This window comes from Dreissena polymorpha, chromosome 6, assembly GCF_020536995.1.
Source record: "Dreissena polymorpha isolate Duluth1 chromosome 6, UMN_Dpol_1.0, whole genome shotgun sequence".
NCBI classification, from domain to species: Eukaryota; Metazoa; Mollusca; class Bivalvia; order Myida; family Dreissenidae; genus Dreissena; species Dreissena polymorpha.
In genome coordinates this window covers 31,586,219-31,604,598 of record NC_068360.1, presented here as the reverse complement: position 1 = coordinate 31,604,598, position 18,380 = coordinate 31,586,219, and the positions used below count along the sequence as shown (strand labels likewise).

General features: G+C 35.6%; 1 protein-coding gene across 8 annotated transcripts in view; it reads left to right on the top strand.

Annotated features, from left to right (window-relative positions):
* The window catches only part of LOC127833672 (FUN14 domain-containing protein 1-like), a 25,769-nt gene extending 7,389 nt beyond the window's left edge, over nt 1-18,380 (top strand). For 6 of the 8 annotated variants that reach the window (XM_052359075.1, XM_052359071.1, XM_052359076.1 and 3 more), the window contains exons 2-5: nt 4,267-4,403; nt 7,593-7,668; nt 13,350-13,469; nt 14,519-18,380. In XM_052359075.1, the coding sequence (XP_052215035.1) occupies nt 4,267-4,403; nt 7,593-7,668; nt 13,350-13,469; nt 14,519-14,596 (411 nt within the window). In that variant the 3' untranslated portion in view covers nt 14,597-18,380. Of the gene's footprint in view, nt 1-4,266; nt 4,404-7,121; nt 7,198-7,592; nt 7,669-13,349; nt 13,470-14,518 lie in introns of all 8 variants that reach the window. The other 2 variants (XR_008027537.1, XM_052359072.1) reach the window with 2 other exon arrangements.

Sequence of the window (18,380 nt, the reverse complement as noted above, 5' to 3'; positions counted from 1 at the left end):
TTTTCGGATGATAACTCGAGAACGCATACGCCTAGGATCATGAAACTTCATAGGTAGATTGATCATGACTTGCAGATGACCCCTATTGATTTTGTGGTCACAAGGTCAAAGGTCAAGCTCACAGTGACCCGAAATAGAAAACTGATTTTCGGATGATAACTCAAGAACGCTTTTGCCTAGGATCATGACACTTCATAGGTACATTGATCGTGACTCGCAGATGACCCCTATTGATTTTCAGGTCACTAGGTCAAAGGTCAAGGTCACAGTGACAAAAATCGTATTCACATAATGGCTGCCACTACAACGGACAGCCCATATGAGGGGGATGCATGTTTAACAAACATCCCTTGTTATAGAAAAAGTTGATTTTTAGTTAAGCAAGTCTTTAAGACATACTTAAAGTTATACAAGGCTATATTTGTAGACCAATCAAATAATATCCACAAACAAAATATCTAGTTTTTAGTATTTTGACCCCTGACAATTTCAAGCACAGGGTCATGGGCCTGGTTTTCAGAAACTATCGGGTATTGAAATCCCTGAGACATATTGCACAGTAAATTGAATACATTCACGTGATTATAATGTTCCATATAAGAAAATTATCATGCTTATTCTAGTTTTTTTTCCATTTACTCAAATAATATAAATGTCCGGAAAAAAAAAATTCAATGTAAAATCACCTCCCTTTACTGACCCCATGTATGGGCGCTGTACATATGCATGAGCACATTAAATAACGGCTTTGTTATACCCCCACAAACGAAGTTTAGGGTGGTATATAGGAGTGAGCTTGTCTGTCTGTCGGTCCGTATTAAGTGTCCGCTCTCTAATTCAAGTTGTTTTCATCCAATCTTCACCAAACTTGGTCAGATGTTGTATCGAGATGATTTCTAGGCCAAGTTCGAATATGGGTCATGCTGGGTCAAAAACTAGGTCACGGGGTCACATAGTGCATTTTAAACATTGAGCATGTTGTCCGCTCTCATTCAAGTAGTTTTCATCCGAGCTTCACCTAATTTGGTCAGAAGTTGTATCTACAATGTAGATGATGTATAGGCCAAGTTTGAACATGGGTCATGGCAGGTCAAAAACAAGGTCACAGGGTCACAGAAGTTGAATCTAGATGATGACTAGGTCAAGTTTGAATATGGGTCATGCTGGGTCAAACACTAGGTCATTGGGTCACTTAGTGCGTTTTAAACATTCAGCATGGTGTCCGCTCTCTTATTCAAGTAGTTTTTATCCAATATCTGCAGAAATCTTGGTAAGAAGTTGTATCTAGATGATCTCTATGCCAAGTTTGAACATTGGCCATGCTGGGCAATAAACTAGGTCATGGGGTGACTAAGTGCGTTTTTAGCTCGGCTGTTTTCAGAGAAAACCCGAGGTATTGTCATAGCCAGCTCGTCGTCTGCCTTCCGCCTTGATAAAACTTAACATTGGCTCTAAAATCAAAGTGCTTCCACCTACATCTTTGAAACTTCATATGTAGATGCACCTTGATGAGTTCTACACGCCACACCCATTTTTGGGTAACTAGGTCAAAGATCAAGGTCACTGTGACCTCTAAAAAATAATAATCTGACAAGCTTTCATTTATTCAAAACTGCATCCGCGGCCTAGCGTTGGCATCCATTATGCGGTGCTCTTGTTTAACATTCAGCATGGTATCCGCTCTCTAATTCAAGTAGTTTTCATCCGATCCTCATTTAACTTGGTCAGAAGTTTTATCTAGATGATCTTAAGGCCAAGTTTGAACATGGGCCATGCCAGATCAAAAACTAGGTGATGGTGTCACTTACTACGTTATACACAATGACATTCAGCAAGGTTTCCGCTCTCTAATTCAAGTAGTTTTCATCCGATCTTCACCACGCTTTGTCAGAAGTTGTATCTAGATGATGTGTAGGTCAAGTTCGAACATTGGCCATGCCGGGTCAAAAACTAGTTCACAGGGTCACTTAGTGCGTTTTAAACATTGAGCATGGTGTCCACTGTTTTTTGTGAAGACAACACGCAAAATATTCTGTGTCAATTTGGCATGTGGGGTATTCGTCATGTCTGTGACAAAGCTCTTGTTTACATAGACTTGTAGATGACGAACCATTTAATTATGTATAAGTAAAGTTTTCATGCCATTTTTTCCATTATTAAGGAAGGTATTGATGAAAAAACCTACATTTCAAAGGAGAAATACTTGTTTACCAGTACATATGCCCTCTATTGATGATATTACTATTTTGTTTAAATTTGTAATTAAAGTGCTAGATTTTTGAAGAAATAAGTGCAACTAGAACAGTGTTTGGAAAAGTACTTAAAATTTTGACATTGTACTTTTTAGCTCACCTGATTGCTCAGATGAGCTTTTCTTACCGGTCTTTGTCCGTTGTACGTCCGTCCGTCCGTTAACATTTGCTCATAAACACTCTAGAGGCCACATTTGTTGTCCCATCTTCATGAAACTTGGTCAGAAGCTTTGCCCCAATAAAATTTTGGCCGAGTTTGAAACTGGGTTGTGCCGGGTCAAAAACTAGGTCACTAGGTCAAAAAAAAGAAATACCTTGTAAACACTGTAGAAGTCACATTTTATGTTCAATCTTCATGTAACTTTGTCAAAATGTTTGTCTTAATGATATCTTGATTGAGTTCAAGAGTGGTTCCGGTCTGTTGAAAAACATGGCCGCCAGTGGACGGGGCAGTTTTTCTTATTTGACTGTATATAGTGAAAACATGTAAACACTAGAAGTCACATTTTTGGCCCAATTTTCATGAAATTTGGTCAGAACATTTGTTTCCTTGATACGAGAATAGAGTTAAAAATGGTTCTGGTCAGTGCAATAACATGGCTGCCGGGGGGGGCAGTTTTCCTTATTTGGCTATAGAGAAACCTTGTAAACACTCTAGAAGTTCCAATTTTTGCACAATCATCATGAAAGGTGGTCAAAACATTGGTTTTATTGATATCTCGGACGAGTTCAAAAATGGTCTAGATTGGTGAAAAAACATGGCCGCCAGTGGGCCGGGCATTTTTCTCTATATGTTTATAGTGAAAACATGTGAACACTCACTTTGGCCCAACCTTCATGAAATTTGGTCAGAAAATTCGTTTCTTTGATATGAGAGTTGAGTTTGAAAATGGTTCTGGTCAGTTGAATAACATGGCTGGCGGGGGGGGGGGGCAGTTTTTTTTATATTTATATAAAAGCTTGTGAACACTCTAGAAGTCACATTTTTTGCACAATCATCATGAAACTTGGTGAAAAGATTGGTTTTATATATATCACATAGTGAATGCCATAATTATTGCCCTTAGATTGTCCAAATTTTCATTATATTATACAATATCCTTGTTAACACTAAAGAGGTCAAAATTTTGTTTCAGATTTTATGAATCTTGGTCATAATATTTATTTTTGTAAGCAAAGTTTGATGTTTGGTAAGGGGGTCAACTCAAAATATAGGCCACCAGGTCAAATCTTACAAAAACAAAATCATTCCATATGCCAGAGTTTTGGTTCAATTATGATGAAACTTGATCAGGATGTTTGTCTGGACAATCTAGGTCAAGTTTGATGTTTGGTAAAGATTGAATGAACTGACTCCTCTCAGGTGAGCGAACTAGGGCCATCTTGGCCCTCTTGTCTTTACCACTGTCATTAATATATTACTTCTGCTATGTAAATAATTTACGTGTGAAAAGTTGAAATATGCGTTTGTTGTATTACTATGGTAACTGTGTGTTTTTAGCTCGGCGTTTTCTGAGAAAACCCGAGGTATTGTCATAGCCAGGTCGTCGTCCGACGTCCGCGTTGTGCTAAAACCTTAACATTTTGTTAAGGTTTTGAACATTGGCTCTAAAATCCAATTGCTTCCACCTACAACATTGAAACTTCATATGTAGATGCACCTTGATGAGTTCTACATGCCACACCCATTTTTGGGTCACTAGGTCAAAGGTCAAGGTCACTGTGGCCTTAAAAAAAATAAAAAAATCTGACAAGCTTTCATTTATTCAAATCTGCACCTGTAGCCAAGCGTGGCACCCGTTATGCTGTGCTCTTGTTTATAGATAGTAAGGGGTGAGACAGTCTATATAAACATTTAAGTTCTGTACATGTATTTACATCATAACTTAGGACTATCACAAAAAATTCACTAAATAGACCGAGAATCTAAGTTGTTTTTTTGCTATCGATATTTTCTATTTCAGAAACATTTTTTCTAATTTCATTTTATGTCTTTTTTATATTTTTGTTTTAGATGGAAGACAGAGAGGGTTTGGAAGTGATAGATTTGTCTCGTCTGCGAGGTAACCAGTCCACTTTTCAGAAGATCATGGGAGACGTCAGCAAGAAGTCGGCAGCTCAGCAAGTTGTTATCGGGGGTGCGACAGGATGGTATGCAGTTTTTCGCGTCAGTCATTCAGTTACAACAAATTGTTGGGGGCAGGGAATATCAATTCAACAAATTTGCTTCTTTATAAATTTATTTCTCTTTAGGTGTGAACTATCATGTTTGAGGCTTATGTTTCATTGAAAGTTAATACATTTAGTGTCTATGACCATAGCTACAGATAATTGTATTTTTCTGCATACCTACATGTAATTCCAAGTAACCTAAAATGGTTGAGTTACAATACTCAATTCATACATTGTATACTGAATTAAAAAAGCAACATAAATTTATAATGGTGATTGTGCAATACAGTTTAAAGGGACCTTTTCACAGAATTTGGCATGTATTTAAGTTTTTCATTAAATGCTTTATATTGATAACTGTAAACATTGGAACTAATCAGCTCTAGTACAAAACAAGAATAAAATGACAGAAATAAAAAAAATGTCAACCTCAACTGGGCTGGAATGACTAAGCCTTGGAGTAAAAGTCTAACGTTTAATTCACTCAGCCACCAGTGCTATACAGTGAGTAGTGTATTTTATACTGTATATAATCCTTGGAATGTCACAAAATAGAATGATAACTTCAGTACTCTCCAAATTATTATATAGTTTCGCAATAGTAACGCTTAATAATTTTAAGGTTTTTAAATCGTCAAAAGATGCATATACTGCATATTTTAGAGCATGGTAAATGTTTAGTATTACTGTTACCTCGCAAATATCATAACTAGAACAAACATTTGTGAATCTGAAACATTTTTATTTTTATTTTGTCAATTTACCAAAAGGTGAAAAGGTCACTTTAATTGCTTGGTATTCTCAAGTATAAGATTAAACTAATCTAATCTAAATTGGCCATGGAAGGGTATAAGCCAAAGTTATTTTCAGGAGTGATATATGATGTACTCGGTACTCAAATATTTATATAAAAACATGAGGAGGTTCTACTAAATTCTGTAAAAAAAATCTTATATTTGGACCATGCTTTGTGAAAAGGGGTTTTAAAGCATGTGCTTAAAGTGTCATCCCAGATGAGCCTGTGCAGTCTGCATTAAAAAACCCTTTTCACAGAGCGTTGTTCCTTTATATTAATTTGTTCAGAAGCATGTTGACAGTTTCCAGTTGCAGTGTTTGATGTTACTACATACATGTACATGTATTTTATATATCTTACACAATTTGATGTTCATATCCCTTATTACCAAGTTATGGGTTTATACTGGAATATCTATTGATGTATGTTACAAATGCTCAAATTTATTAAACTATTAATTGTTTTTCTGTAAATATCTTGGAGCATAATGCAATTTTAAAAATGACTCTTAAGTTTGTCATTTTGTATCCCCGCCGAAATGAAATTTCGAAAGGGGATATAGTTATAGTCTCCGTCCGTCTGTCGGTCCTTCCGTCTGAAACTTTGTTCAGAGCATAACTCCAAATCAATTCAATGGATTTACTTTAAACTTAGAATATAAACAGATGGCAACTATGAGAAGTGCAGTGACCATAACTCTCTCTACCTTAGTTTTTGAATTATCTCCCTTTATATAATTTCAAAGTATTTTTGTGTCCGGAGCATAACTCTAAATCTACTGAAGGGATTTACTTGAAACTAGAAATATAAACAGATGGTAAGTAGGAGAAGTGCAGTGAACATGAACCATAACTCTATCAGCAGTAGTTTTTGAATAATCTCCCTTTATTTAATTTCATAGTAAATTTGTATCCGTTTTGTCACAGATGACACAGGTGCCGTGTTTTACAAATATTATTCTACTCTCTAAAACAAATGTTCTCATACAAGCAAACACATTTCTGCGGGGATGGCCATGTTCTCATACAAGCAAACACATTTCTGCGGGGATGGCCATATTACCATGGCTCTTGTTCAGATTTTTTCCAAATGAAGTTCTCAGAAACTGGAATTTTGAAGTCTTGATAGGGGAAAATTATAAAGGCTTTGCATCATGAGCAGGGGAATGAGCCTTACAAAAATGCTGATAGAACACAATCTCCTGTTAAAACTCAGAAGGAATCCTTGTTTCAATAGACTGTGATTACAGGTTGAAAAACCGCTGTTATTGTATGCAGTCTCAAATATGACTGTCATTGCAGATTCAAATAAAACTGTTCAAGTGTTATTGCATGGGCAACTCAAGAGTGTTATTGCAAGTTCAAATCAGACTTTTCTTGCGAGTTCAAATTAGACTGTTGTTGCTGGTTCAATTAATACTGTTATTTCAGTTTCAAATAAGACTGTTATTGCAGGTTCAAATTAAACTGTTATTGCAGGTTCAAATAAGACTGAGTGTATCTGGTGTATCTACAGGTCTGTTCAACAGAACCATTCACAATGTAAAATTGTTAAAAAAATCCCAATTTGACAAAAAATCCAGATCTCAAAAAATATATTATGTCTCTTTTAATTAAAAACGTTTCTAATCATTATTATCTCTCAATTTTATATCAATTACATCTTACAAAGTACATAATTATAATTTATTTGATTTTGTTCTTATAATTCATATCATTTCAAAAAGTTTAATTGAATTATTTATTGGACTTTTATTTCGAAAAAATTCTGAATTACGAAGTTGCATTTTTCCCAAAATGGCTAGGAAAGGCCTGAGACTGTTTTTGAAGGTTCAAATAAGACTGGTATTGCCAAATCAAAATGGACTATTATTGGAGGTTCAAATTAGACTGTTATTGCAGGGTTACTGGCTACGTGTCTGTTAAAGTTGGGAAAACAGCTGCAATTGGCCTGGGATGCACCTTCCTTCTCATCAGGGTAAATTAGGATGATCCAAAGATTTGGTGCGAGAGCGTACTCATGCAACATTCTGTCTGTGTCTTGTAATTCTTATGTGCCTGACAATGTGTCCAGGACTCAAAAGTTGGTTATGTTTGTTTGATTTGACTAAATGAAAACAGTAGTGAAGAACACATGTTGTACATTTGAATATATATATATAAGTACCGATAGACTTTATCTTTTCAACAAAGCTGAAAATCTTCATAACAAAATGCAATAAATTTATAATTGTTATTTAACAAACAAAAAAACACAACTCACAAAGTATTTTCTCCATAGTTCTATACCTTGTCAGGTACACAAGAGTTTAGCTAGTTTGCATGTAATTCACCCCATGTATGAACTAATACTTTCTTTTTGCTTCCTTACAGGGTTTCTGGATATTTGTTTATAAAAGTTGGCAAAATTGCGGCAATCAGTTTGGGTACTACATTAATATTATTCAAGGTACATGTTCAGTCTGTATTTTGTTTTGAATGTTCTTCAGCTTGAGATCTTTATTTATGAGCCCTGCTCAAAGAAAACTTGGCTTAATGCATGTGCATAAAATGTCATCCAAAATTAGAAAGTGCAGTCTGCACAGGCTAATCAGGGACAACACTGTCCGGCTAAACAAAGTTTTCTTCAAGAAGAGACTTCCTTGAAACAAAAAATACTTTAAAAGCAGAAAGTTGATGTCCCTGAATAGTCTGTGCCGACTGCGTAGGCTAATCTGGTATGACAGTTTGTGCCCATGCATTAAGCCCAGTTTTCCCAGATTGATGCTCAATTGTATGTTGTCTTTGTGCATATTCTTATCCAATGTTTTGTAAATACCCTTCACGTATGTTGCCCACCTCACCAGAATTACAAACTGAAAGCAATTAATTCAATATGGACACCAGCAAAATATTGTTTGGATGATTTGCAAAATTTCTCTTTAATTTACCCAGCTTTGAGTAGGGGGCATGCACATTTTGAGTGGTAAAATTTCAAGGTGAACATCATCCTTCAAGGTCTACTGTAGGGTCAAAAAAAAAGTCAAGGGAAGTAATAAGCTTTAAATGGACTTAGTTAACTGACCTGCCCACGTATACATTTTTGTTAAATAAATCAAAGCGGCGCAGTAGGCGGCATTGTATTTCTGACAAACACATTGTGGTAAAAGGTCAAGGTCATTCTTTACAGTCTATGGTAAAAAATACAAATTTAAGGGAAGTAATAAGCTTTAAAGGGAGATAATTATTCAATATTGAACATAGCCACTTTATATATTTGGCATGCATGTGTTTCTCATGGAGCTGCACATTTTGAGTGGTGAATCTACAGTCACAGTAGTGGCTTTTAATTATTTGCTACTAAAAATAGAGATTAGTTACAGACAATTATTTTCAAGGGAAGTAATTTATATAATTATAAATCTTATATTATATATTTCCTTACCAAGAATTGAAGTTCTGTTCATAGTTACTGTACAGATTTATTATTTAGATTATTTATAACCCAAATGAGTGAATTGTCAAAGGTTTTTAGCTCCACTTGCAAGAAGCCAGCAGGGCTTATGTCATGGTCCTGTGTCTGTCGTGCGTGCTTGCGTTAACTTTTCCTTAAAACATCTTCTTCTCCTAAACTACTGGTCTAATTCTGATGCAATTTCTCAGGAATGTTCCTGGGGTAAACCTCTTTTAAATTTGTTAAAATTATGCCCCTGGGGTCAAATTTGACCTTGGCCCGGGGTATATATTGCTTATATAAGGCCTATTTTGTGAAAACTTTCAAAATCTTCTCGTCCATCACCATTGGGCCTAGGGCTATCAAATTTGGTATGTAGAGACATCTAATAGTCTTCTACCAAATTTTTTCAAATTATGCCTTTGGGGTCAAATTTGACTCTGCCCCGGGGGTCACAAAATTGAACATATGCTTATATAAGGCCTATTTTGTGAAAACTTTCAAAATCTTCTCGTCAATAACCATTGGGCCTAGGGCTATCAAATTTGGTATGTAGAGACATCTAATAGTCCTCTACCAAATTCTTCAAATAATGCCCCTGGGGTCAAATTTGACTCTGCCCCGGGGGTCACAAAATTGAACATATGCTTATATAAGGCCTATTTTGTGAAAACTTTCAAAATCTTCTTGTCCATAACCATTGGGCCTAGGGCTATCAAATTTGGTATGTAGAGACATCTAATAGTCCTCTACCAAATTCTTCAAATAATGCCCCTGGGGTCAAATTTGACTCTGCCCCGGGGGTCACAAAATTGAACATATGCTTATATAAGGCCTATTTTGTGAAAACTTTCAAAATCTTCTTGTCCATAACCATTGGGCCTAAGGCTATCAAATTTGGTATGTAGAGACATCTTATAGTCCTCTACCAAATTTCTTCAAATTATGCCCCTGGGGTCAAATTTGACCCTGTTCCGGGGGTCACAAAATTGAACATATGCTTATATAAGGCCTATTTTTATGAAAACTTTCAAAATCTTCCCGTCCGTAACCATCGGGCCTAGGGCTATCAAATTTGGTATGAAGAGACATCTAATAGTCCTCTACCAATTTCTTTCAAATTATTCCCCTGGGGTCAAATTTGACCCTGCCCCGGGGGTCACAAAATTGAACATATGCTTATATAAGGCCTATTTTGTGAAAACTTTCAAAATCTTCTCGTCCATAACCATTGGGCCTAGGGCTAATAAATTTGGTATGTAGAGACATCTGATAGTCATTTACCAAATTTCTTCAAATTATGCCCCTGGGGTCAAATTTGTCCTGCCCAGGGGGTCACAAAATTGAACACATGCTTATATAGGGTCTATTTTGTAAAAACTTTACATATCTTCTTGTCCATAACCATTGGGCCTAGGGCTACCTAATTTGGTATGTAGTGACATCTTATAGTCCCTTACCAAGTTTGTTCAAATTATGCCCCTGGGGTCAAGTTTGACCATGCCCCTAGGGTCACAAAATTGAACATATCCTTATATAAGGCCTATTTTGTGAAAACTTTCAAAATCTTCTTGTCCATAACAGTTTATGGCATAGGGCTACCAAATTTGGTATGTAGTGACATGTAATAGTTCTCTTCTTAGTTTGTTCAAATTATGCCCCTGGGGTTTAAATTTGAAACTGCCCGGGGGTCACAAAATTGAATATATGCTTATAAAGGGCTTATTTTGTGAAAACTTTATAATCTTCTTGTCCATAACCATTGGGTCTAGGGCTACCAAATTTGGTATGTAGTGACATCTAATAGTCCTCTACCAAGTTTGTTCAAATGATGCTCCTGGGGTAAATTTGACCCTGCCCTGGGGGTCACAAAATTGAATATATGCTTATATAAGGCCTATTATGTGAAAACTTTAAAAATCTTGTCCATAAACATTGGGCCTTGGGCTACCAAATTTGGTATGTAGTGAAATCTTATAGTTCTCTACCAAGTTTGTTCAAATTATGCCCCTGGGGTCAAATTCGACCCTGCCCCAGGGGATCACAAAATTGAACATATGCTTATATAAGCCTATTTTGTGATAACTTCAAAAATCTTCTTGTCCATAACCATCCAGCCTAGGGCTATCAAATTTGGTATGTAGTGACATCTTTTAGTCCTCTACCAAATTTGTTCAAATTTTATCCCTGGGGTCAAATTTGAACCTGCCCCAATGGTCACAAAATTGAACATATGCTTATATAATGCCTATTTTGTGAAAACTTTAACAAATTTCTTGTCCATAACCATTAGGCCTAGGGCTACACAATTTGGTATGTAGTGACATTGTATAGTACTCCACTTAGTTTGTTCAAATTATGCCCCAGGAGTCAAATTTGACCCTGCCCTTGGGGCCACAAAATCGATTATATGCTTATATAGTGCCTATTTTGTGAAAACTTTAAAAATCCTACTGTCCATAACCATATGGCATAGGGCTACCAAATTTGGTATGTAGTGACATCTAATAGTTCTCTACCAAGTTTGTTCAAATTATGGCCCTTGGGTCAAATTTGACCTTGCCCCGGGGATCACAAAACTGAACATACGCTTATATGGGGCCTATTTTGTGAAAACTTTAAAAATCTTCTTGTCCATAACCATTGGGCCTAGGGCTACCGAATTTGGTATGTAGTGACAACTTATAAACCTCTACCAAATTTGTTCAAATTATGCCTCTGGGGTCAACTTTGACCCTGCCCTGGGGGGTCACAAACTTGATAAAACGCTTATAAAGCGCCTTTTTTGTGAAATCTTTAAAAATCTTCTTGTCGAAAACCATTCAGACTATGGCTTCCAAATTTGGTATGCAGTAACATCTTATAGTCCTCTACCAAGTTGGTTCAAATTATGCCCTTTGGGCCAAATTTGACCCTGACCAGCGGGTCACAAAATTGAACATTATATACGCTTATATCTTGCCTATTTTGTGAAAACTTTAAAAATATTCTTGTTCTTAACTCTAGGACCTAGGGCTACCATATTTTGTATGTACATGTAGTGAGATATAGTAGTCCTCTACAAAGTTTGCTCAAATTATGCCCCTGGGGTTAAATTTGACCAAGCCCAAGGGGTCACAAAAGTGTACATGTGCTTAAATAGGGCGTATATTTAAGTATTTTCACATGCAGAGATATTTGTTTCAGCCTTTTTTCAGCAGTGGAGCGATACAGGGATCTCATGGCTCTCTTGTTTTTAAATGATATAATTATCATTTCTTTGATGTTCATTACATACCTGTGGACTTAAGTCCATAGATACATGATCAACTCTGGCTATGATTATTAAAAAGAAAAAAAACTCTGGCTATGATTATGAAAAAGAAAAAAAAACTCTGGCCATGATCTTTTTAAACCGCAGGCTGTGGTTGTCAGTGATGTCTGACATGGTCATAATTGATTGGGAGACCCTCCCTCCCAATTCCCCCCCCCCCCCCCCCCCCCCCCCGGTTGGATTGGACAAAATTCAAGGGAAGTAATAACATTAAAAGATGATTTCTATACCTGCCAAATGATAAATAGAAATTTTATTTCAATGCATAAGGGGCATTTTGTTTTTGACAAACTGATCTCTTGATGGGTCACAAGGTAAAAGGTAAAGGTCACTGTGACCTCTAAACAAAAAAAAACAAAAAAAATTCTGACAAGCTTTTGCAGCCGAGCGTGGCACCCCTTATGCGGTGCTCTTGTTTAAGTTAGTTATCCAAATGAACATTTTTGAACATTTTTGTTGGCACCTCTGTAATTTCACTTCCCTTGGTCTTACCTTAACTATATTTAATGTTTTTGCTGCCAGTATATAATATTCCCAGTAATTTATTTGTAACAACATTATTTTACTTTAAAATTTAATATTAATTTCAAGGAACTTGTAATTTTGTTCGTAATATGTATAGTATGACCCCATCATGGGTTTTGTGCCATACGCAACCAGCAAAGCTTTAGACCACTAGCCTGCCTATGTGCACATTCTTGTCCGGAGCTACCCTGCCCACTAATGAGACCACAAAACCTTGCATGACTTTATAGTGGTCAGGGAGCTCCTGAAATGTGCGGAAGTGTCTGGATCTGTGCTGGCCACACATTGCAGAAGACCTATTTTCGATTTATGTGGGTCATATAACAGTAATTAAATGATATATTACTTAAACTCAACTCAGACAGTTGAAAACTTTGTGTTTGGGGGACATTTCTTTACAATTGAATTTTAAATCGGGTTTTGCATGGCTTACAACAGTATTGTTTTGTCAATGTGAAACTTGTATGGTCAACTGGTCTGATGCAGATTATTTTACTCTTGGACTAATAAGCTTTCTACGTTCTTGTCAACTAAATAATCAGTAAGGGAAAACAATGACATACTTTGGAGGAACACAATTTTATCATATACTTATTTAATATTTTAATAAAAAACTGTATTATAATTATTTTAAAATGATATTAGCCGGGCTTGCAATACTGCTAAGAACAAGAATGAAAAATGGAGGAATTACATTTCGTTGTAGACAAATACATATATCTGAATGAAATTGACCATAGACAAATTGTAACAGTTTTGATTTTTCCACCTTCCAGACTTGTTCAAACAGTAAACTACAATGTTATGTTCTTTCCTAAAAAAGGCTAACTGGCATTTATTGTACGGTAACTCATTTCAGTTGGCACAACACCAAGGATACATCAATATAAACTGGAGGCGTGTCAACCAACACATGGACGAGGCAAGGCGGACATTGGAACGTGAAGCTGTGAGGCAGTACCCACAAATGATGGATAAGGTAATCTTGTATAATTTAACATAGTGTTTCTTTCAACGCTAGGAAAGCAATATTTTTAGCATTTTGTGAAAAACATTTCAATAGCAGAGGAAAACAGAATCCAATTTTAAGGAAAAACTTAATTACTTAAAAGAGATTTATAGAGGGAATGATTGCTTTAACTCTAATAAGGGCCCCATCCATAGAAGGAACAAGTTGTGTGTAACTTATGAACCGTTAAGCTGTGTGGTGAATAAATTGTAACCGTAAATAAATAAAGAAGGAAATTATAATACTTTAAGAGCAGACTTTGTAATGAAGACTTTTTTCTTTAAACAAATAATTCCACACAAGAAGAAAGTGTCATCTGCAGATTTGACTATGTGGTCAGTTGGTCACACAGATGAACTAGGACGGCACTTTACGTACATGCACTAGGGGGGGTCTCCACAGAGCACGCCTCAAATGTAGTATCTGGACGGTTATCCTTTCAAACTTAAGCACAAGGCCCATATGCAGGTACTGGATTGAAACTATACGTCAACCTAGATGTTTACAGTGTTAATATCCTGGGTAGACAAATAGTTTCAATTCAGAACCAGTTCTTATCAACCTGTTCTTAAACTTAAAAGTAGCAGTACTAGTAACCAAATTATGAAAGTGACAAAAAAAAGGATAACAGGGTTTATGTAAAAAACAATTTTCTGGGGACTAATCTTTTTGTTAAGTGCATTATTACAAGAAGGATGCTACTCTCTGACTGCGCTGTAATTACTGAATTGCATGTCATGCATTTTATTGATACATGTATTTCCGCTTAAATTCTAAAATGTATTTAACAAAAATAATATCAGATGTTCTCACTCGGATATATATTATTTTGATATTTCTAAGATAGTATTGTATTGTAATTTCAAGTGTCACAAATACTAAATATATACTGTTGGTTCTGCCATTGTGGAATGCTGCTTACTTTACATAAAATTACATGGCAAACATACAATGCAGTTTTTACTATATGCAAGAGTAGAAACAATATTACATATAGTTACATTGTTTTCCAATTTCAGGCAAAAAAGTTTGTTCAAGAAAACATGTTCTTGGCGACAAGTTTTGCTGGTGGATTTTTTATAGGACTGGCATTTTGATTCCTGTTACCAAAATCTGTTTATATGCAATGTGTGTGTGTTTATAATTTAGAAAACAGATTTGAGGTTTTGACAGAGTGCAATCCTTTATTTTCGTATCTCTTTGTAACAAAGAACATAATCATAACAATATATGAAGTATTCTTCAAGGAAAGAGCAACACTTTATTAATAAGAGAAATTATGGGTTGTTTTGCCTAGATTTAACCTGAAGGCCTTGAAAGTATAAAATTGTAAAATTTAGACTCATGAATAAACATAAATTTGTATCATGTCATGTGTTAATAAGAATTGTATCATTACAAATTTTAAACAGGTTTTTGATTGAATGTGTTGTGTTTAGGTTACCTGATAATTGTCATGAGTGCTCTTTTACATTGCTTGCCTGTGATTATAAGAAACTTGTATAGCATTTGTTTTGATCTGAGATTGTTAGATGTTTTATTGAAATTGTTGGGATTATGGAAGCGCATCTAAAATTGTGCAATTCAGTATTTTTATGCCCCCCTTCGAAGAAGAGGGGGTATATTGCTTTGCTCATGTCGGTCGGTCTGTCGGTATGTTGGTCTGTCGGTCGGTCCGTCCACCAGGTGGTTGTCAGACGATAACTCAAGAACGCTTGGGCCTAGGATCATTAAACTTCATAGGTACATTGATCATGACTTGCAGATGACCCCTATTGATTTTGAGGTCACTAGGTCAAAGGTCAAGGTCATGGTGACCCGAAATAGTAAAATGGTTTTTGAATGATAACTCAAGAACGCATAAGCCTAGGATCATGAAACTTCATGGGTAGATTGATCATGACTCGCAGATGACCCCTATTGATTTTGAGGTCACTAGGTCAAAGGTCAAGGTCACGGTGACCCGAAATAGTAAAATGGTTTCCGGATGATAACTCAAGAATGCATACGCCTAGGATCATGAAACTTCATGGGTAGATTGATCATGACTCGCAGATGACCCCTATTGATTTTGAGGTCACTAGGTCAAAGGTCAAGGTCAAGATGACCTGAAATAGTAAAATGGTTTTCGGATGATAACTCAAGAACGCATATGCCTAGGATCATGAAACTTCACAGGTAGATTGATCGTGACTCACAGATGACCCCTATTGATTTTCAGGTCACTAGGTCAAAGGTCAAGGTCACAGGGACAAAAAACGTATTCACACAATGGCTGCCACTACAACGGACAGCCCATATGGGGGGCATGCATGTTTTACAAACAGCCCTTGTTTTAAATACATGTTTATTTAAATGAGGATATTAGATTATTTAATTGTGTATAATGGCCTCATATGGCTCTAAATTAAATTAGACTTGATTTGGCAAAATTCCAGTCAAAGGGACTTGTTCACAGATTGTCGTATTTGTAGAATGATATGAAATGAATTTATTAACCAAGCTGTAATATTTGCAATAGTTTTAAATTCTTTTAATAAAAAAAGAAAAAGATAAGGTTAATATAATGTGCCTACCATGGGGATCGAACCTGGGACCTCTAAAGCCAAAAAGCTACCAATACACCTAACAGGTAGTTTTAAATGTGTACGGTAATGCATCTTTTTGCACAATCATAGATGAAAAGCAATATAAACGCTTTATTATTTTCTGATTTCAATTGATGAAATGGTAATACATGTACGTTTTAAACATTTATTTGATCAGGAGTATTATTTTCTGAATTTGAATATACATTGTTTTGTTAAATCAATGAAGTTATGAAAATTATCATTTTGCCAAACGTTGAACAACTCCCATTAATTTGGCTATTTCACATGTATTTTTTCAATAAAAAATGTTGCCAGGTAGGGTCAATTTGTAGCCAATGGCTTTTTGGACAACAGCAGACTAAGGCCTGGCTATATCTCTCATATTATCTGTAAAATCATTGTGATAAAAACAAAGTTCCATGCTTAAATCAGTATTTGACATGGTTATGATATTTCAAGCAGTTATTACGAGAAATGTTTTCCCAAACATGTTTTATATTAGAAACAACAAATACATTGTTAGAGTTTTATTCAATCAATCTTTGCCTAAAAGATCTTGATTTCATTATTGCAGCTTTAGTTTTCAACTGTCTTATTTTTATCTCTTATAAATTTACATCTAAAGAATTTACCATGCAGCAAATGGTTTTAGATGTGTGTTTTTTTGCATGCATTACAATTTACAAATGTATGTGTTCTGAACTGGGACCTTTCAAGATATATTTGTTTGTATAGTTCCCTGTTCTGAAACAATAAACAGAAATAATCAGTAACATGAAAAAATTTGATTTTCGTAACATTCAAGTTGACTGATAATCTGTTTTTAGCTCGCCTGTCACGATGTGACATGGTGAGCTTATGTGATCGTGTGATGTTCGGTGTGCGTCGTGCGTGTGTCCGTCAACAATTTGTTTGTGTAGACGGTAGAAGTCACAGTTTTCATCCAATCTTTATGAAATTTGGTCAGAATGTATATCTTGATGAAATCTGGGTTTGGATTGTATTTGGGTCATCTGGGGTCAAAAACTAGGTCACTAAGTCAAATAATAGAAAAACCTTGGGTAGACAATAGAGGTAACAGTTTTCATCAAATCTTTATGAAATTTGGTCAGAATGTTTATCTTTATGAAATCTGGGTTGGGATTGTATTTGGGTCATCTGGGGTCAAAGTCTAGGTCACTAGGTCAAATAATAGAAAAACCTTGTGTAGACAATAGAGGTCACAGTTTTCATCCAATCTTTATGAAGTTTAGTCAGAATGTTTACCTTGATGACATCTGGGATGGGATTGTATTTGGGTCATCTGGGGTCAAAAACTAGGTCACTAGGTCAAATAATAGAAAAACCTTGTGTAGACAATAGAGGTCATAGTTTTTATCCAATCTTTATGAAATTTGGTCAGAATGTTTATCTTGATAAAATCTGGATTGGGATTGTATTCGGGTAATCTTGGGTCAGAAACTAGGTCACTAGGTTAAATCATAGAAAAACCTTGTGTAGACAATAGGTGTCACAGTTTCCATCAGGTCTTTATGAAACAGTGTCAGAATGTTTATCTTGATTAAATCTGGATTTGGATTGTATTTGGGTCATCTGGGGTCAGAAACTAGGTCACATCATAGAAAAACCTTGTGTAGACAATAGAGGTCATAGTTTTCATCTGATCTTAATGAAATATGGTCAGAATGTTTATCTTGATAATATCTTATGTTGGATCGTATATGGGTCATCTGGGGTCAAAATTAGGTCACCGGGCCAATTCTAGTAAAACCTTGTATAGATGAAAAAGGTCACAGTTTTCATCATGTCTTTATGAAATTTTATTTGGCCCATTTCTACTTCATGATATAGCTAGCCATAGTCTGATAGAATTTAAGTTGATGTAGCAAAGTTAGTCAGGTGAGCGATTCAGGGCCATCATGGCCCTCTTGTTTGTATATGTTTTCTTTTGAATAAATGGGGAATTAATTTTTTAGAATGAACTAAAATAACTACATGTATTTATATACTAACATTTAAAGGTACTAAAACATTGTTTATTTTTGTTTGTGACCAACAACTACCAATGCCAATAATGCATGTGAGTTACAAAACTCTTTTTTTCGGATGAGTCGCCCCGTATATAATTATTTTAAACCATGCATGTAGCAATGACTGCAGGGGTTTGGGTGGGGAAATAAAAATATCTAATAATTTTACTTTACTGGGATGGTTTTTTGTGTATTGTGTGATTACGAATTTTACATGCATTCATTTGTGCTGGTACACTTAAATAAATATTTCTCATAAA